This window comes from Dermacentor andersoni, chromosome 9 (genome assembly GCF_023375885.2).
Source record: "Dermacentor andersoni chromosome 9, qqDerAnde1_hic_scaffold, whole genome shotgun sequence".
In the NCBI taxonomy this organism is placed as follows: domain Eukaryota; kingdom Metazoa; phylum Arthropoda; class Arachnida; order Ixodida; family Ixodidae; genus Dermacentor; species Dermacentor andersoni.
This window is the reverse complement of record NC_092822.1, coordinates 47030606-47051774: the sequence shown is the minus strand read 5'-3', so window position 1 is coordinate 47051774 and position 21169 is coordinate 47030606. Positions and strand designations below refer to the sequence as shown.

At 44.9% G+C, this 21169-nt stretch overlaps 2 protein-coding genes across 2 annotated transcripts in view; both read right to left on the bottom strand.

The window, feature by feature from the left end:
* Nucleotides 1-21169, bottom strand: part of LOC126527987 (proteasome subunit beta type-2-like) — a 30621-nt gene that overhangs the window by 9244 nt on the left and 208 nt on the right. Inside the window, exon 2 of the mRNA XM_050175829.3 lies at nucleotides 3259-3381. Within this exon, the coding sequence (XP_050031786.1) occupies nucleotides 3259-3381 (123 nt within the window). The remainder of the gene's footprint in view (nucleotides 1-3258; nucleotides 3382-21169) is intronic.
* LOC126527982 (uncharacterized) lies at nucleotides 9764-21167 on the bottom strand. The gene has a single exon (XM_055069057.1). The coding sequence runs from the start codon at nucleotides 20209-20211 to the stop codon at nucleotides 18751-18753; it is 1461 nt and encodes a 486-aa protein (XP_054925032.1). The 5' UTR covers nucleotides 20212-21167; the 3' UTR covers nucleotides 9764-18750.

Genomic DNA, 21169 nt, shown 5'->3' with positions numbered 1-21169 from the left:
AGCAACAGTAGTCAAACAAAAAACAGCATGCAATTGCTGTCCTTAGCTCCGGCCACATTCCTTGTTCAACCTACATTACTGATCACAACAGCAAGCACAACAGGTGGGTTTGGTTAAATGACTCAGTGGAGCACATTCTCTAGCCGATCAGCAAAGAAAAATGCACACTGTTTTGGATAAACATATTCTGCACAATACTAAGAACAACTTCAAGACAGGATGGGATATGTACACTGCACAGAGAGTGATCGACAGATCAAATTGGCCCCAACTGCAGCTTTACAAGATCAAGCACAGTAGCTTATGACTGATCAAGGTTTGCGACTGCTTGACAGACGTGCAGGCTTCAGGCATGCAGCTGCAAACATAGAGAAATGTGCTTATTACGAAAAAAAAAAGAGCTGACAGGAGAGAAAGCAATGAAGTAGCTAAGCCGGAGAAAGGTGTTGCAGAGCCACTTAAACCATAGTGAATGACCTGTTCTTCTAAACTTGTGACGTTGCGACTACAGAACAAACTGAAGAGCCACAGTATCAATACTTGATTACACTAAATATGTGAACAGTATGTACATACCCACATTAGTACCTACAGACGGCTTCTCCAGTGAGTATAAAACGAACGTGCTGGTACTTTTGTTGCAAATTTTTTTGTTTTCACAGCAAGTACTAAATACTGTAGAGGTACCTTTGCCTTTGCCCCTGTCAGTCTGCAACTTAGCCATGACAATCATTCAAGATGAGTCAAGGCTGTCTTGACAGCATGCCATGAGCCGAGTCATAACAAACTTACAGCAAAGTTCTAACAGCAGCATGTTCAAATTTCTCTCAAATTATGGGGAAATAGCCGGGTGCGCTGGATGGTTATAGGGGTGCATAGAATACAAGAGAAATGTGAGAAAATTTACAGGAGTGTTAGCCAAACAGCTGCATGAGTAGAAAGGAAAGATGAGGTCATTTCAGATTGAGCATGCACCGTGACTCACTCAGACCAGAATCTGTGCTGACTCATTCAGAGAAAGAAAGAAAAAAAAAGTGCTGCAGTGTGAACCAATTTAAAAACAATGACAAAAGGACGTGGGCAAGGAAGTTCAACACAATCGCATTATGTTAAAGCCACACAAAATGAGATTAGGTATCAATCCTGCCAGGTGCCTGTCAGTAATGCTGCATGTTTCAACAATTAAAACAAAAGACAGCCATCATGATTAGCTAATTCAAAACCTCACTCACTTCCTACTTCCATTCAAACTAGTGCTTTTATATACCAAGAGCTGATGAAACATTTGACCTCGGCGAACACAATTTAGATAAACTGAGATATGACGTGCACAGCTGGGCAAATTCCAATACCTGTTATCTGCCGCGGGATTGTAATAGCACATAGGAGTGCTTGAATGCTTTCATAATGTCGTGCAATAAGAGAATTCAGATAGAAATTGTCTGCCATAGTACAGTCTGATGGCATAGGACACTTTACACAGATCTCAGAAAATTAGACCAGATGGTGGGCAGAAGAGAAAAAAAGAAAGAAATGAAACAATTCTGTTTTTGTTTGTACTGCTTTCTGGAGAATCTTAATACCTTAATAATGTATTGAATGCTCTGTGGTGTCCACAATACTGGCCTCAAACTTCAAAAGGGACAATAAAGGGGAATATTAGTTAAGCTGTACTAGTAAACTACGCTTGTACAACAACAAAACAGCCATTAACTGCACAAAGAGGCTTAGTGAGCCTCATAACCATAACAACAATGGACACATGGCAATGTCTCCTTAAAGTTTCCACCCTAGCTCTTCATGATGTGGTGAACTTTAAGTGCTTGCTAGAGAGTGAGTAATGGCTAGCAAGTAAGCAAGGATTACACTTCATTCTAAAGAGACCTAGAGATCAACATGACGACATCTTAAACATCTTATGAACCAACATATTGTACACACAAGAAAATTTTAAAGAGACCTAGGGGCCAACATGACGACATTTTATGCACAAACATATTGTACATACAAGAAAATGCTTTGAAATCCATCAGATCAACGTGACATACTGGCACAGCAATTGATTCAACATTCAAGACAAGAAGGGTTGGCCTTCATTTTCTACAATGGCAGTCTCCCATTTTCCATCAGATTAACAAGTTCCTTTTTTTTTTACGAATACTCTACTAGCCTGAAGTGCTTTAGTGTTGCTCTTTTAGAGACCATTTAAAATTCTCGACTTCCAGCAGACAATCAAGCCTGCCAACCTGTCTGTAGTCAGAGCTGATCCTAGATTCAGCAAATGATGGAACACAGAAATCCACGTCACCAAGCTTTCAGAACGAGGCAGTACAGTTTAAGATAGATAGTTGGTCTGTCAGCGCTGCTTGTTATCGCACAGTGCACCTGTCCCTGTCCTCGTAACACCACTCTGTTTCCCAGAAATACTGATCCGATGATGACGCACAACACAGATTTTCCTCCTTCCTCAATGCAATCCAACACCTGTGTAGCCAACAGCAGCAGGAACAAGAAAACTACATACACTGAATGCATAATGCCACATTTCTTGCAGGATGCGAACAACCACAAGCGCAGGCAACACAACATGCTGGTGATTGCAGGCATTTCACATTCCAGTTTACCTGTCTGTTTATGTTTTTCTTACAGAAATATTAAAGGGGATCAAGTTGATAATAACCAATGCAAAAATTTGCCAGAAAGAATTTCTGCAGAAACCATCGAAGACAAATGCCAAAGTAAGCCATAGCTTTCTCCTTACGCTGCTGTGTTTCTTACGTGGACAGAATGTAGCCTAAGCCGTGATCTTGTAGCAATGCCTTCTGCGCAGTTCTATGTCATACTTACAATCCACTATTCATGAGTGGTCGGTCCCACTAATAACACAAGCAGAACATTGCTCTGACCCCTGACAAAGTGCAAAAGGCACGAAAAATGACGGCATCTTAAAGGTATCAATAAAAATATTACAGCCACGGTGCTTGCCCTCCTTACTTCTTTTCTTTGTGCTCTGGGCATGTGCCTCCCTTTCCACTCTGTACTTTCCTTTTCCTCACTCCTTACCCTCCACCATGTTAGATCACCATCCACTAATGGCGATCCAACAAGAACACGAGAAAAACCCAAAAAAGGGCAGCGTATGCCTTCGTTATTCAAAAGTATTACATGTTAGTTCACACTGCAAGATAAAGAGGGAAACATGTATACATAAATAGAGAAAAAGACAAATGAAGTTAAATGAACAGAGGCACAACGTACCATTGCGCATCTTGAAAAGCTGGATGTTTTTGGCAATGAACTCGGCAAACTGGACCGTGTCACCAGCCTCCCCGCAGACAGCCATGAGCAACTTGTTGCTCAGTTTGTGAATCTTTTCTTCATCTGCAACGAGAAGTGACGGTTCGTGAGCGTCAGTTCACAGCCTCAAAGGCATGGTGAACCATTTATGCTGCAAACAACAGTTTTAAGGCGATAGCGTTAAGGGCCCCGTGTCGCAGAAAATCCGGCGTCTGCACCCTGCCTCCAGCATCGACTGTTGTTTCCGCAAAAATCATTTCGAACCATGCATACCTGACTGCAGGCCCTACATGTAGTGCAAGGAAGTTACTGAACTAATTGAATTTCTCAAGGTAAAACGTCAAGTACGACTTACACACAACAAACAGACATGAAACCGTCGGATCGTAATTTGAATATACGACAAAATATAATTTTATTAGGCAGAAACTCAAAACACAAACCCTCTTTCCAGCATTTCTACCAACCATAGAGCGACCATGGCCTCTGAGATTTGTGCATGCAAATCTCAAAGGCCATAAAGTGGCACGCCCAGTTCCTTGCAACACCTCCAGATGGCGCTCACCTCCGCCACATCGTAGCCCAAGCAAGAGGCCGTGTTTCTACCAGGAAGCTCGCCTTCAAGCATAGCATTTGCCACCAGCGTTCCCCACTAAACGTCATGGTTACGTAAGCTGCAGTTGCAAGGAAGCGCAAGAAGCAGTCGAGGATCTTTTAATGCTATTGCGTTTCATTCTTAAAGGCGAAGATTAAGCGTCTTCCAAATTTTTAAGACTAACTCCATTACCAAGAGCCATGAGCAAAGCAAAAAACAATGCAGAGCTTATAGACATACTGCTTTCACCTAAGCAGCACCAGATGTACCAAATATTATCCTCCTACATTTCAACAATAGCATTATTAATATCCTCATATAAATATAGCTCAACTGTTATCTACTTTCTTGAAAGCATCCCGCCATTCCCATCATACTTTATAGTAGTGCTGACACAAACATTTTGTGTCTCACTTTTTTTTTTCAGCTCTCAACACCATAATTTTGGTATGAAGTCTAAGTTCCTTGAGAGCGCCACTAATAATTCATTGCGTCTCCTTCATACGAGTCATTCAATATGTGCATCAAGCACAGTGCAGCTTTGGACAACGTGAAAATGGAGACTCATCATGTACCAAAAATAGAGGCGACAGTTGCACGTTATCACAAACAACTCAAGAGCATGCCAGTCAGCCCGGTGTAGTGGTAGAAGGCCATACAGTGACTGTGCCACTGAAAGGTGCAGCCAAACTGGCCCTTCCAATTGTTTGTTTCTCTTGGAAACACAGGGGGCCTCGCTCTCCCCTCTTGTTCTATTGTGTGCTGAATGGACTGCTCTTAGTCCGGCCCCACAAGACCACCACATCAGGTTTCAGTTACACATATCACTGCTATCACTGCCCATCCTACTGTGGTAAGCATCTTCGCCTATCTGTTTCACAGTGCGTGGTACCGTCGGAAGCGTAGTGTACGCTTTTAATGGGCGCTAACTGAAACACGCCCCCGTTCCCTGCTGCAGACTGTGATTGCATACGTTTTTCGGCCGCAAGATCCCATGTAAACATAAAAAAAACTCCAGGCGCACGCGATCATTTATTCCGGTACCAGCCGATCTCCACCCGGGTCGTCACACACCCCATCCACAGCTATCGCCGCCAAACCTATTGCGATAAGCATCTTCACTATCAGGTCTCAGAGCATATGGCGCGGAGTGCCTTGGTACCGCCATTGGTAGCACACTGCACTCTTTTAGTAGGGGATAATCCAGTTGGCGTGATGTGAGCATCACGTTTCGGCGGCATCCGCCGTCACCCACTAGCTCGATTTCGTTTTGGTTTCCCTCTTAAGACATCCCGCAATTGGAAAACAACAAAACGCACCTCGGGCCACAACGATTGGTGCGACGCTTCGCATTATGCAGATGTCAGCAATAGATGAGTTTGTGAATTTTTTATGTTACTTTGGATTGCACGTTTTCTCAGTTAGTATGTTTCTTCTCGAGTTTCTTTTTTTTTTTCAAAAGACATATGAACGAGGTTCTACTGTATTTTTAATTGGTCGCAATAAAGTGCAACGGACTTGATTATCTTCCGTGTTTCCAAGGGATTAAGGTTTCATAGTGTAATTATTGGACCAGTAGCTATCCAATAAGATAAAAGCAAGGCAAATATTTTTTGCGAGTGTTCCTGTAAGCTACCAGTAAGGTATGCAACAGATGGCACTGTTTAAATCTTTTAAGCAGTTTTTACGGTCTCATTGCTCCTTGCTAAAATTCTTCAACGTTTACTTAATCATGCAATTAGTTACTTAAACCAAGCTCCGATGGACCTTAAGTGCCATAGGCAAGCTGTACACATGTAGAGAAAAGAAGCAATGCAGCAGATAAATAATTTAAGTGCCTAGTTGGGAATGGCACAAGTATTTATACAAAGAGCACATAAATTCACTGACTCGTTCTTTCCTCTTTGTTACTTGCTAACTCATCAATAATCTATGGCACAAAACTTCTGAAAGTTAGCCTTGTTGTTCACGAAACTTCAAACCAGGGGCGCAATTGGAGATTGCTGTTTGAAATGCACATTCAGCTTGCGCTCAGTTTCCCCTTATGCGATTGGCTAGGCTGTTGTTCGAAACATGCGTTCAGTTTGCATTCAGTTTGCCTCAAATGACTGGCTAGATCACTGTTCGAAATGCGCATTCTATTTTACCTCACGTGATTGGTCCAGCCAGTCGTTTAATCTCCATTAAACCAGCATGCCAATAAGATACTGAATTGAGCAGAATGCTACATTGGTCTAATGTAAGCAAGAGGCATTTATTCTCAACATAAACAGCACACTATACCATCATGCAACATGACAACAGTGATACTCTGTAATGTCATAGCAGAAGCATTCATCAAAAGCAAATGGTCATGTCCACTGATAATAGCAATCCTTGTAGTGTTAACATACCATCTTGTCGAAATTCAATCATATTAATTATGTAAAAAAGAGAAAGGCACCTCAAGGACAACGGCATTTTTTTGTCTCACATCTGTGTGATGCCCTACGAAAATCGATTATGCAGTGTCCTCCCCGGTAGAGTTTCTGGCTAAATGTCATCAGCCGACACTGAATGACAGGTAGCGAGCGTCATTTGTTGGATTAAAGCAGGAACACAGGACAAGAGAGACGCTTCGCTCGTGACTTTTTCTTTTGAAAGTGGTTAGAGGAGACAGAGCGATGCAGGATCCCAGGTTACAGTGGTATTTCACAGGTAATGTGGAGAAAATGCAGTGTACACCTTGTTTCACATATAATGAGGACTGTCTGCACTATACTTCATTCCATAAATAGCATTCAACGCTGTGCACGCTAGAGAGACTTCTTGCAATGGCTTCGTTAGCAATTGGATATAGTTCAATGTTTCTTTACTGCTGCTGTGCGCAACTGATTTTTATACAGGCTCAGTATTGAATGAAACAAGTTTTAATCCTTCGAAACAAACACACCATGGTGTACGGCTGCTAATGCATTGTTTTAGATCATTTTAATTTTTGTTGTTGTTTTCGGGTTTTTTTTATTTGCAACCAGCCGCGAGGAGCGCTGATGGTGCGCAGCAAAGCATGGCCGGAACACCCAGCAAAGCATAAACGGAATGCGCGGAGTGATAACTTTTCTTGACCAAACTTCTCGCATAGCTTCCACAGCGTTGACTGCTATGTATGGAACGGAGTATAGCTCCAAATGAAGCAACAGGTGGCTTGGGGTGGAGCTTGCTTCCAGGGATGTGCATCTCTATTGCTGAAAAAGCTTCTGCAATATATATAGATATTTTTTCATGGAATATGCTTAACAGTTGGTGTATTTTGCAAATTTGTATGGAATATAATTTAAGAGGGGGGGTGTACATGATATAAACTAATAATCAGAAATTGGTAAGAAACAAGCATTATAGGAAACTATTTAGAGTGTTCTGATACGTTCTGGTATTAGTTCAATGGTTTCAAGAGCTTAGATCTTCATTGCAGACACACAACCACAAAAATTGGCAAGTCAAGATGTTGTGTCAGTGCTTTTTTAAACAAAGAAAACAGATACGAAAATGACGACGGTTGTAAATGGCTCAGAAAATAATATTCTAAAGTGTGTAAATGAGTGTGAAAATGGAAATCAATTTATGTGGCCCACCTTGCACTTTACCAAGTTCAAAATAACTTGAAACAAAAATTTCAAATTTGTTTACCTGAATATCACAGCTTAATACTTTCAATGTTTTATTTGTTTTGAATTCATGCACCCTTTCCTACATTAAAGACCTTTTTATATCAACATAAATATGGTAGTCTGGCCTTTTTATGCTGCTATCCTCTTTGCTTAAAAAACAAGAAATGCTGCGTACAGGTTATATTAAATACTTTTTCCCTTTATTGCTACCTGCAGGATTGGTAAAACTATTCATGTTCCTCATGCGTGCATGCAATTGGCATGTCTGCACAGCTAGTGTCGGAACACTTTTACTTACAGATATTGCCTAACATGCATGTGTAAATGAGACCAAAAAACGAACATGTTATTAACAGTGAGGAATTTCTCGCTTATCTGCAAAGATAAAATCCTTCCATATTACATTCAGAAGAATTTAGCTAGAATGGCCACAGCAAAAGGATCTACAAGCAGAAATCTACTAAATAAAAGGCATTTTTTCCACTCCATCCATTTTGAGTGCACAAGGAATGGTGTGACTTGTGGAAAGGAATCTTGATTCGCCACTAAGCCGTTCCTAATTTTTGTCCCCATCCCAACATTCAAGTCTTTCAAGTGATGGCACAAGCACACGGTAAAAACAGAATATAGAGCCACAAGCTATACATCAAGATTGCCAGGAAAAGTAAGCAAAACCCAATTGAAAAACAACAACAAAAACGTCTTTAGCAGTTTGTCGGGGAATATTTTAGCGCAGTACACCTATGCGTTTCGTCCAGCATGTGACCACAGCAATCGTCCCACACCTGTTAGCAGTTCTGAGGTACGACATTTTTTTTTCTCCCCTTTTCCCATCCCTCTGACAGACAGCTGCATTTCAGGCAGCCTTTACGAAACACGTTGCCGGCGCTGAATCAGCGCTGTCACAAGTGCAACTGACGCTTTCGTAGTCACCAACTGTTTTGGAAGGCAAATGGTGGAAAAGACAATTTGCAATATCGTTGCATAAGCTGCATGAGAGAAACTCAAGTATGAAGGCGTAGCAGTGTCCACAGCTTGCTTTTGTTGCTAGTTAGTGTTGTCCAGGGGTTATATTTTGCAAGTATTCTTTCCGCCAGTTTATTTTGCCATCCGGCCCATTGAATGGCTAATCCTGGTGGCACTGAGGTCTCGGCTTCGCGCAGGACAATGACAAATAATATAAAACGGACGTAAAGGAATGTTGTAAAATATGGCCGTAGATCTCAATCCCATAAAATGCGCGGGAAAAAAATAAAGACTAGACCTGCTTCCCATCTGTACGTGCTCTCCAATGCAAATATTTAATGTCGGTGTGCCACTGAACCAAAAATCTGGACTGACAACAATGAAGTGCTTCAGCTTTCTTTGTGGGGCTTCATCTGTGCTCAACACGTTTGATTATGATGATCACTAGCACAATGCTACGACACGTTCGAAACCAAAAATCTGGACTGACAGCAATGAAGTGCTTCCGCTTTCTTTGAGGGGCTTCACCTGTGCTCAACATGTTTGATTGTGATGATCACAATGCTATGACACGTTGGAAGTCCTATTCCTCAGAGGCAGTTAACAGAACTCAAAATTTTAACACTGCACATAGGCTTAATTGTTTCTCGATCACGGATGTGATGTTGAGCTGCACAGCTTTCACATAAGACACGAGAGCAAAAAAAAAAAAAAAAAAAAGCGCTTGCACACACACAACGTGATGCACATTATCCCGTGCGGGTGTGCATCATGCTTTCTGTGTGTGCTTCAGAGCAGCTGAGCTATACAGTGAAACTCCACATCTGCAGAGGAACTCGATTCCATCACAACTTGTGCGTATGCGCTGGATCCAAGACCCGCTCAGTACCGATAGGTGCATGGATAGGTAGACACAGCACCATTTAATTTGAGGTTGCGGATGCAACTTGTGAAATCCTTTTTTTTTTCTTTTGCGGTGCAAATGTCATCCATATTTTTCTGGAAGTGGTGCATGAGGGTCATTCAGGGTTATTTATTCTTGTCAATTATTAACTCATTATCGCTAATATGCAAATGCAAGTAACATTTAAATTACTAGACTGCGTTAAATACACTCTATGCAGGATAGCAGAAAAACAGACGTTCCTTCACACTGCTCACATTTAACCGATTAAGCGCTGAAGACCTGCACAATCCAAAGTGTATACGACGTTTGATGTGATATGCAGTCCCCAGCAAAAGACACGCACGAGGTTGGTCGAAGAAAAGAAATAAGTGCCCTTTATTGTTCAGCACAACAGGTGGTTCGAAAGCGCATCTCGCTCACCTCTCTCGTTGAGGAAGATGATGTGCGTTTCAAGAGAAATAAAAGTGACTGTAGCCACGACGACAAGGGAAAAAAAACAAAAAACAAGAAGAAACACAGAAGTCGCAGGAGAAAAAACACGAAGGCACTTAATCACAGGTGTCACAAGACTGCCACGTACTTTGATGTTCACACTGTCAACATGCAACAGGCTACCAAATCGCGCTGGGAGATCAAAAATTTTGTTTTCACCATGACGGAAGGTGAATGAATGCATCTGCCTCTGCCCGTCATCTTTCCAGCAAATGTAACTGCTTGGCAGTTATGTTCGGTGCAGTGTAATGACATTGGGTAAAAGGAACGAGTAGCCCACACATCATCGACAGGGTCCTCAGGTGACAAGACTAACACTACAAAACTCCTGCCGAAATGTTTCTGCCATGGCTGTGCACGCAAACGGCAGAAGTTCGCTTTTTTTTTCTTTTTTCAAACAGACGAACCGGGCAATTATTAAATTATTAGTAGTAAATACATATGAAGAAAAACATTAAAAGAAAAAGCAATCTTAACAAGCAAGCCACTGGTGCACACAATATTTTTTTACTAATAGAAACTTTTCCACTGGAATGAATGAGCCCACTGCGGCTAGCCCATTAATTGGGCAATAGCTGAGCTACCAAAATATGAAGGAAATCATGCAGATAGATTTTTCCCCGTCGTATACCTACCAGAAGAAGGTGCCTGCATCACCGTGGAAAATTTTGTACTGACAAAAAGAGTTTCTTCACATATTGTAGAACTTCCCTGCTACTCAGATGAATGGTCCTTCTACCCACATTGTTCTCGAATCCTATCTTTTTCCAAGCCCCCGAAAAAAGTCTACAGCCTGTGAAATCTCATTTTATGTCTTAAGATGTTGATGACAGGGCCCAGATGCTTGTTGCCCATTTGCATCAGAATATGAGATATTTACGAGTTAAGAAGAGCTGAAATTCAGTATGAAAAATTATTTTTCAGACAACAGAGTCACTTGTGCTTGTGTTAATTGGAAAAGTTGCTTTGTAAACTGGATCAGGTCAGCATGGGGAGTGTCAGTAGAAAAGGTTCCCAAGTTTACACTAGGATATGCTCTTCTAAACAAAGTAATGCTTGCTACCAAAAGCTGTTAGTAAATTCACTGTTACTTTGTACGATGACATTCATATAAAATAATTACACCAATTAGCAACTAACAGCTGCAAGAGTACTGTGGGCAAATGAGTTGTCACAAACTCAAACTTTCATTATGGCCAACATCATCATGTTTATCTGTGTGGCACTACTTAATAGGGGCTAGAACTCCTAAGCACCTTAAGTGCTTATTCAGTGAAGGTATGAACTAGTACATGGCCAGTCATGTCACGTCCCAGGTGCTTTAGTGCGACGGCTACGAGCTCAGCACACGCACTTCTTTGAGTCACAAGTGTGCTTATCAAAATTTGCAAAGTAAGAACGGACACGTGAAGCAGAGATTGGCCACAGCTGGAAAACCAGGCGGTTAGCCTCTCCGAGACATTTATGGCGATTTTCAGAACCCAGCATAGACCCCATTTTATAATTCGCAAGTGTGATGTACATTTGATCAACTAAGGCCATCATTCAAATAAAGACCGCACATGCTGAGACTTGTCACTTACTCATGGTTTCATCGTGAGAGCCAGGTCTACATTTTCAATGTTAATTTTCCCCTCAAACAGCACTCGGGCCCACTGCCCTGCAGGAAAGCTAGCTTCACAACTACCAAAAAGGGGCTATTAAAAGTGGTAAGGTTGTAGTCACTGCAGTGTTTTCACCTGGCGTAACAGCGATGCGTTTTTTTTTTCTTTTTAAGGCGTTGTTCACGCAAACATCCCCATTTTGCGAACTCACCAGACATGAAGTGTGACAAAATGCCACAACACGAGTCTGTATTGCACTCTTTACTCAGACGGTGACTGAAATATTTGTGATTAAGGCAGATGCAAAATATTTCAAGTAGAGTTTCAAGCAGGCTTTTTCCTATCAATGTTTTGTTACTCTGAAGTCGAATAAATAAACATTAGCAAGAATAATGTTCTTATAACCCAGTAGCCAGCATATTTTTGTTTTACATTGAACAATCCTGTTGCATGTATGCAGCAATGGCAGGCAATCTGAGTGCAAACGTTCTGAAATTTTGGGGGTCAAACACTGGCTTCACTACAATCAGATGCACACAAATATTTTGTAAAGTGTGATAATAATGCAGCATCAAACGTCAGAGATAGCATCGAGCCTGCCACAATGGCTTCACCATACATAAAAAACATGAACTACCAGTAGCAGTTGTACACCAGCAGAAGTCTGCATTAGTAGATCATTACTTGCTCGCCAGTCAGCAACAATTGGCTAATCAACCAGCATATAGGAGTACATGAAACAGGACACCATAATTTTCATCCTGTGCCTGCAATCTGTATGAAACACACAGAGAGAAAAAGATTCAGAATTATTCTATTTAAAAAAATGAGAAAGAAGAAAGCTTTGTGTAGAAATAAGATCCTCTAAGTGGTTTCTGCTACGCATCACACTGTCTCCTACAGTAACACAGCACTGTCGCCTATAAATACCTTTGGGCACTAAACTTGTCAATGACACAAGCCATTAACCACTTTGAGCACCAACCAAGTGAATGTAGATACCGGTATTACAAACACACACACACACGTGCACACAATGACTATACGAGGAAGAGAAGACATCCACCAACTAGAGCACACGGCAGATGGAAACACAGGTTCCGCAAGCTCCATCTATTATGAGCTCAACCACCGGAAGGCACTAACTACAGCTGCAGCAGGGTGCAGCCCGCACAGCAAGCAAAGCTCTGAGCTGTTGGGTACAATGCACAAATACCTACTGCCACAGTCCGACTTTCATCACATTTTCTAAGGCACAAGCAAGACAAGTACGGTGCTGTCGAGACAAGTGAATCGTCAGCGACAGGCCAAGAATGCAGGGCAGACTCTTCCCCTGAAAGTGTGCTACGCTTGGTTTTTTGTCCCTTACCACCCCCTCCCCCTCTGCCAAAGTAGTTCCTTCAAGGTTGATTCACACGATGAACTGAACAGCTCAATTAGCTTGCCAACCAAACATGCTGTGGCCTAATTAACCACAGAATGCCCAAAAACTAATAAAAATAAAGAGAAATGAAATCTTATAGCTGTGGGGAGAACATGTGCAGAAAATAAAAGTTACTTGAGTAAACAACTAATATGCACATTATTTAAATATACACTGCTTTTGAACTATCCAACACTGAAAACATTTTCCAGCCTGTCAGAAACGCTACTATGAACTTTGCATAAAGTTTCTCAAGCTTAAATCTGAATCCTAATTTTGCGAGGCTAATGGCACTGAATCGCGCTGAGAGAGGCTAAAAAAGGTGTTTTGGCTTAATGTCTTAAAGCTTTGCAGTGGGTTATGAAGAACATTACAGTGAAGGTCTTTAAGTTACTTTTGACCACTTGGGGTTCTGGACCCCCTAGGATCAGGGGGGCTCCCACTGGAATGCAATGAGGTGGCCGGGAAATGCAAGTGACTGATCCCCGACACACTGACATTACGATGAAGAGCCAGTGAGCTACATTACACTCCACCCAGGAACCGATTTAGCTATTTCATCTGTCATGTGAATCAACCTTTACTGATTGCACAGACGCAAAGTTGAGGTGCCCCAGTGTGTCAGCCACGACAACAACACACAAAGAGACAAGACCAGCGGGCTGGACACAAAGAGTACAGGGGAGGTATTCTGCAAGAGGCTGCTGTTGAAGTTACGATTGGCTGGGCTGGACTGCGTATCCGTGGCGGCGAGGTGCTACAGTCAATCAGCACTTCAGCAGCAGACGAAATGGACATATCCACTAAGTGGACTTTTACAGAATACCTCCCCAGGTTGCATTCACAGCAATACAGCGAGTTTTGAAAACCGGTCAGGTGAGGAGTCATCCTGACCTTGCAAACAGACAAAAAAATAAAGCTCCTCAACAAGAGATCAAGAAGCATGGATGGTGAGATGAGCGAAGAGAAAATATGAAGAAACATAACGCTCAGTTTGTAGGACACATTCTGCCGAGTTCTTGACCAGCCAACGACGATTATAAACGCACAAGGAATGAGCTCCATACTTTGGTCATCAGACCCTACTGAGCTTCACTTCCTCACCGGAGATCACACAAGAATTTAGTGAGGCGTAATGCAGCAAGGCAGTCCTACGAACGAGAAGGTAAGCAGAAGGCATACCATGTTACACAAATTCCAAGGCAGCATTCAGTGCACACCATGGACTCAAGGCCCGCTGAATGCAATTGGGAATGCGCGAACCAACCATTCAGCCACCCTTCTGGCTCTGAATAGATGGAGAACACCCAGACCAATGCAAGGGTTTATAAATAATAATAATTAAAGAAAAGAAACGCTAGAGAAACCATCAGGAAGCTACCAGAAATTAGTCTCCAGCACAAAGAGTGAAGGGTAACAGCAAAGCCCCACACAAGTGCGATCTCCACAGCACGCACACAGCAGTTGTTGCTATCTTGCCATGGATAACACTATCAGCAGCCTATCCAGCCTTGGACTTTGGAGAGCACCACTGGTGAGAGCGATAAACACAAGTCAGAAGAAGAAGAAAAAAAAAGAAGAGAAGGCAGAAGGGCTTTGGAAGTAGGATGTTTGGAAACAGGAACAGGACACCTAGATTTTCCAACACTTCCTTTCCTTCACCGTTGCATATATATATTTTGTAAAGATCATCGAAGCTTTGCTTACATGCTCAAAACAAAGTTACACACCCACGGGCCAGCATGAGAGAGTGATGGACAAGCGAGATCAATGAACTCCAGTGTGAACTAAGCATTGTACACAAACATTTTGTAGTCTCTCATTCTGCGCACGAGTTACACAGGCTACTAGTCACACAGGCAATGAACTCTTAGCATAAAGGCGCATCGTACAAGGTCTTAGTGCATAAGCCTGCTGCAACAAAACAAACCACTCTCAGAGTGCAATGACCCAGAAGAATGAACGTGGCAAAAGAAACCTGAATGAGACACCCTGATGAAATGCCGCTACTCAGAGCCATGTCGCAATCGCGGACAAGAGACATATTCCCACAATGTTTGGTGCCACTCAAGGAACTGTAATCTATGCAGGTATGCGACAAGGTGAGAATTACAGCCAACATTCCTTCAAAGGCTTCGCTCTCCCTCACAACCTCGAGAGTGCCTCCGTTAATGTAAACACTTTGCGACACTCCGTGAAGACATGTCACCGTTCGCACAGGCACTAGATAAAACGACCAGGCGTGAGGCTACAACGCATGCACATAGAGTGACGCCACTGCACTTCAAGCAGTGAGGATCTTCCACTACCTTATTTTGTTTGTCTTTCTATGCTCTTGCAACAGTTCACAAGGATTCTGCCTCTTTCTTTCTCTCTCTCTCACATACACACAAACATGCATGCTGAGTGAAATAAGGAACTAGGTAAAGAGCCAAGCAGCACAATAATAACCTGTTTTGCCTAAGCTGAGCATACACAAGCACAGCACTTCATACAGACACTACAAGAAAATCTGGAGGTTGCAATTGTACCAGTTAGCACAAAAATTACGAGAAGTACATAGATATTTTGATGCATCGGTGCAGGTTTGCTAAAAAGAAAAAGTAGCCCTGTGGCTCTTGTGTTGCCTGTGGGCAAGTTGCCTGGTGTGCCGACAGGCTTTTTTGATGGCAAAATGGTATCTATGGGCAAACAGCACCCTGGCTATTGTCGTGGTTAATTCATGCCTTATATATTATCTTTCACAATCACAACTCCTTTCATTAATTCGGAGTGCTTAAAGTAATTACGATAGTTTAGGTTGTGTTGCGCTGCCAAACATAGATAATATTTATACTGCAACACTCGCAATGGGCCAGTGCTTTTAGTATACTGAATAATTCCTTTAATTTACAAAATTCTAAATACTGTCCAAATTAAAAAGGAAAGGGGGAGTTAAATTAGATTAATGGTAGACACTGAACTAAACCACAATGACACAGCAGCATTAAAGAAAAGGTTAACATAGGAAGCCACAAGGATGAAGTTTTAGAGAAATTCATATACAGCCACTCATTCTCATGTTGGCATTGTGATGGAGCACATAGACACCTCCAGCCGGATCTCATTCTAGCATTTGAAGTATAGAACTTGATGCACGCAAATAGTAGCCTCCAACAAGGAAGTTGGCAGCAACACACTAAAATGATCACAGAGACTAAACACTGGTCGATTTTCAAAGGAGCACTGCACAAGCATTTAGGACTGCTGTGCTAAATGACATGCTGTCAAAAACGGAAACGGTCAACATTCTGCTCTAAAGGCACCATCAATTTATGGAGGAATCAAATGTGCAGATGTGGCGCTCTCAACTCGACGCTTGAAAAGGTATTCTTAGACGTGTGTGCCTCTTCACGTTTCAACACAACTGCTTCCGCAGGTTTGACCAATCTGTGCACATTCAAAGTAATACCCTTGAAGGTGACTGGTCAATGGGAGCTTGACCAATCTGTGCACACTGAAAGTGACACCCTTGAAGGTGACTGGTCAATGACAGGACCCAGGGGAACACGGGGCGCAGCTACAAAAAGAAGCCATGTCTGAACCTGCCACATACGTTGCCGACAGAACTAGAAAGTAGACGTATAATTTCATTTTACACTATCAGTATACCAAATGTGTCACAACAAAAGTAGTCAACAAGACTGCCGACCGAGCATTCCTAAGGGCTTGAGATGTTCTCGAAAAACACAGCCGGCACAACGATAATGGCTCACTGTGCCATCACCGATTCACTACGATGTGCTTCATAATGAGACGTGTGTACACTAACGCTGCCTAACTCGCAAGCAACACACATAGCAATACAGAAGGCATGGTGCACAAAGGCGGTGCTGACACGCTCCCCTTGAAAAGAACAGGAAACAAATTCAATTTGTAAAAGACCTATTAGAAAAGAATGTATATAAACACTGTAAACTACAATATAAAATAAAAATGCCGCTATTTATGTAGCATCAACATTACTGTGCAACATGGCATTAAGGACACTTATAGAGTTTACCTACAAGCTTCGGCTTTGAAACAACAGCCTGTTCAAAAGTCATGTTGCCCAACGCTTGCTGTTATGTCTCAAATCAACAAAGTTCCCTGAGACATGCCACACAAAACAAGTAGTCAAAGGCACCAAGAACCCCACAAGGCTAGTTAGTAAGTCTGCAAGGCTGTTGTGGTCTTGCCATTAGGGGTGAAACAACAATACACGGCGCAGTCATATGAGGTGCTAATATAAATGAAAGCCATTGACATAAGCAGTATGCCACAAGGACTTGTACAAAAGCTTTGGTCTAAGCAGTGACACATAGAAGCACACGGCACATGGTTTACTCTATCATTGTATCGGTGTAACAATCAAAAGTGCCTACGTTAAATAACAATACAACAGGAACTGGGAAAAAAAAAATTAAGTTACAAACTCCAAAGCAAGCAGCAGATATAACTCTTTGCATTGTATGTGGAAGGTTAAAATGCATGTTATTCAAAGAAGCAAGCCTCAAGCTAGTAAATCGCTAGCTGCATTCAAACAAGTAATTGAAGATGGGGAAGTGTGCAAACGATGACTCAGCAAATACAAGAAAGCACGCCAAACAGGGACATGCAACCCAGCGGACCCTCCAGACATCCAGCACAAATGTCTGTCAAGAATCTGTGAACTCGAGGTGCATAACTGGCAGAAGCAAGTGTACGACATGGCAGAACCAAGTGTACTGGCCCTGCACTCCAAGCACCGGACAAATACGGAAGGATAAAAGAAACATGCTGTTTAAATTGTGCCTCTTAGCTCTCTAACCCCTTCTTTTCACATATGGGTGGGTCAATGATGGAAATTAGCTCCAATCTGCCCCATTGGTTGAATAGCTCTAAAAGCTTGAACAAATTCTCTCCCTCCACATGCTCCTTTCTCACTCATCACTGAGAGTGGTCATTCTGCCACACTGCCGCCATTCTACAGAATGTGATCCGAGAGGTCTAACAAACAAGTGCCTCAATAACCACAGCGCTGTTTTTACTTCAGCTTGATTGCCACGTGCAAGTGACGAGTGAGAGGCGACGCAGGATTCATCACATGTGGCGTCTGTCAGATAATAGTGGGCTTTCTACTCGTACCCATGGGTTAGCACATACGCATTAAGGGAGCAATCCCCACAGCAAAAACAAGTGAAGCAAAAAACTTCAAATGTCGCCAGCTACTAGTGCTGCAGATTGTGAACATGGGGAATCAATCTCCTGCTTGGATCTACATTGGAGTGGAAGCAGAGGGGTGGCTTGTCTGGGCTTCTACGGTAGAACTGACAGCACAGCATTCACATATTCGACCTTAGTGGCACCGATACCATCCCCCAGTGTGGAATGCCCTGCTCTTTCATACGGCAGTCACATACTCAGGCATCGATTCAGGGTGCATCTTGCAGCAGTGGACAAGATGCGTGCTTCACTTCGGAGGAAAGCACCAGTGATATGCAAACTGCGGCGAGCTCACAATGAGTCGACGAGACCCACAATTTGGGTCAACGTGCTCGAACCTCTCACTATTGTTGGCTGACAGGCTTAGGCAGTCCTCAAGTTGAATTAATTGCTCAGTTGCTTAGACCTGCTCGTTTCGCCGGGGAGCGACTAAGCGGTGGTCGCAAGTAGCGGGAACGTGACACATGACCGCTGCTTGCTACGGGTGGTTTCCAAACGACCAACGAGACGTGAGGCCCGAGACACAGCAGCAACCGTTGCACAAAAGAAAGCACAAAACGATGCCATCTCCCTCGAGGCGTGTGAGGGAAGTCCCGTCAGAGCATCACGCAACAGCGGCAATAACGCGGCTGCGTCCCCGATCGGCCTCGCAACGGCTGCGCAGCACGGTCTGCGGCGGCGTCGTGGCCTTCGTTGTGTCTCTGAGGCTGAGGCGGCAGCGGCGGGAAGTACGTGTGGATGCGGAGCTGGGGCATGCGCGCATTGAACTTGCCCACGGCCTCGCGCGTGATCAGCTGGCAGTCGTAGAGGTCGACGCGGCGCAGCGCCGGGCAGCGCGACAGGTACTCGAGCGACGCCTCCGAGACCAGCGGGCAGTTGTCGAGTTCCAGGAGCACGAGCTTCTCCAGGCCGGCGGACAGGTGCCGTATGCCCTCGTCGGTCAGCTGCTCGCAGTGCGACAGGCTCAGCTTCTGCAGGCGCGGGCAGAAGCCCGCGAGTGCCAACAAGGTGGCGTCGGTGATGTGAATGCACTCCTCGAGGTCCATGCGCTCAAGCACGGGGCAGCTGCGCGCCAGCGCCTGGAAGCCAACGTCGGTGAGGCGCGAGCAGCCGGCCACTTCCAGAGTCCGCAGAGATCGGCAGTACTGCGCCAGTGCTAGGAGCGCGGCGTCGGAGATCTGGGCGCAGTTGGAAAGCCCGACGTATGCCAGGTCCGGGCAGCGCGACGCGATCGCCACGACGCCAGCGTCCGTCACGGCACCGCACTCGTTGAAGCCGATGGCACGTAGCGAATGGCAGCCTTCGCCGAGTGCCTGGCACGCGGCGTCGTTGAGGCCCGGGCATCCCTTGGCGATCACGGAACGCAAACGGGAGCAGCCGCGCGCGATGCAGACGAAACCGTCGGGCGTCACTTGCTGTGACCAAGAGATGTCCAGGCGCTCCAGGTAGCGGCAACCGGCCGCGATGGCTCTCAGCGAGCGGTCCGTCAGCTGGCCGCACGAGCCGACGTCCAGGTCGACGAGGCGAGAGCAATGGGCGCCGACGCTCTCGCACGTGACGTCCGTCACGCGTCGGCAGCCGTTCAGCGACAGGGCTTCGATGTTGCGGCAGCGCGCGGCGAACGCCTGCATTGCCGCGTCGCCGACGCTTTGGCAGCCGCGCAGCCCGAGCCGACGGAGGAAGCCGCCGCAGCGCATCGCGATGTTCTGCACGACGGGGCCCTCGATGTCTCGTTGAAACTCGAACAGGTCGATCGTCTGCCAGTTGCTGCCGTCGAGCGCGAGGACGTTCCATGACTTGGACACTTGGGCGCAGCGGCACAGCGAGACGAGGTCCAGAAACGAGAAGATCTTGAGGAGCAGCTCTCGCGGCAGCCGCTTGTCGATGAGGGCAACCTCGGCAGTGTTGTCACCGCCGCCGTCGCTCGCAACATCGCCGTTCGCGGTCGGGACGACGTCGACTTGTTCGCTCGTCGCCGTCGCAGGCTTTGTTGTTGTCGCCTTGGCTCTGCCCGAGAAGCTCATGGCACGCCGCAGCTCGGTCAACCTGGCACGCATCGGCCCACGCGGCTGCAGGAGGGCGATGGTTCCTTTGTGTGTCTCTTCGGCGCGGCCGGGCGGGCTTTCCCCTCCGTCACGGCCGAAGGTTCGACGACACCAGCGACGGGGGCCCGCTCTCTCCGTCAACACATCGCCATGTTCTGTCGCCCGCCGTGGAGTGCTCCGGGAACAGTGCTGCAAGCGGCCCAGCAACAGCACGCACGGCTTTGTTTGCGCCCGTAGGGAGATCGTCGGCCGTGAGAGTGCGCAACGGTCCACAACGCGCACTCGTCAGCAGCTTATCGGTTGTTGCATTCTGTGTTTAAAAGCGCATCACCATTCCGGTCGCTACACGATCGCGTCTAAACATAAAGAAACTATAGCACAGCGCACAGCAAGAGCCAAACCTCGGTCAAACTGCATTCTGAGGGGTGGCAGGGTCACGCAGTCCTCCGCCAAAGCTCAGTCGAAAACGACGACAGCGCCACCATCACGACTTGTGGTCCCCCTGAGAGGCTCGACTGTGCCATTACGAAAGAACCCGAGTGCGGTCCCATGGTTGTGCAATCTTTTGATCGAAAACGCAAGCGTCATGGGACGGAACCGAGTGCGCCCAGTAGCCGATAGATCGCGCTTCTGGCGGGTACGCAAATTCGAGCCCCGCGCCCATTAGTCGCGCATTCCGAGCAATTTCTGGGAAAGACCAAAGCCGCAACAGTACTAAAATTCGCCAGAAACAGCCGGAAAAGTACGAGAAAATCAAGTAAGGAAAAATAAACAAACGCGAAGAGCGACACGGGTAGTACAGTGTCTATCGTTCCGGAAACACCGGCACGTTCGAAGCTGATAGGAAAATTTGGTATCAATTCGACATCGGTCTGGGCCTAGGGAAACGATCGAACGCTAGTCAGAAAATATCTGCTTTCTTTCCATAGGCAAAACACAAGAGGAAATGAGGCGCTGCAAAAGCGCACAC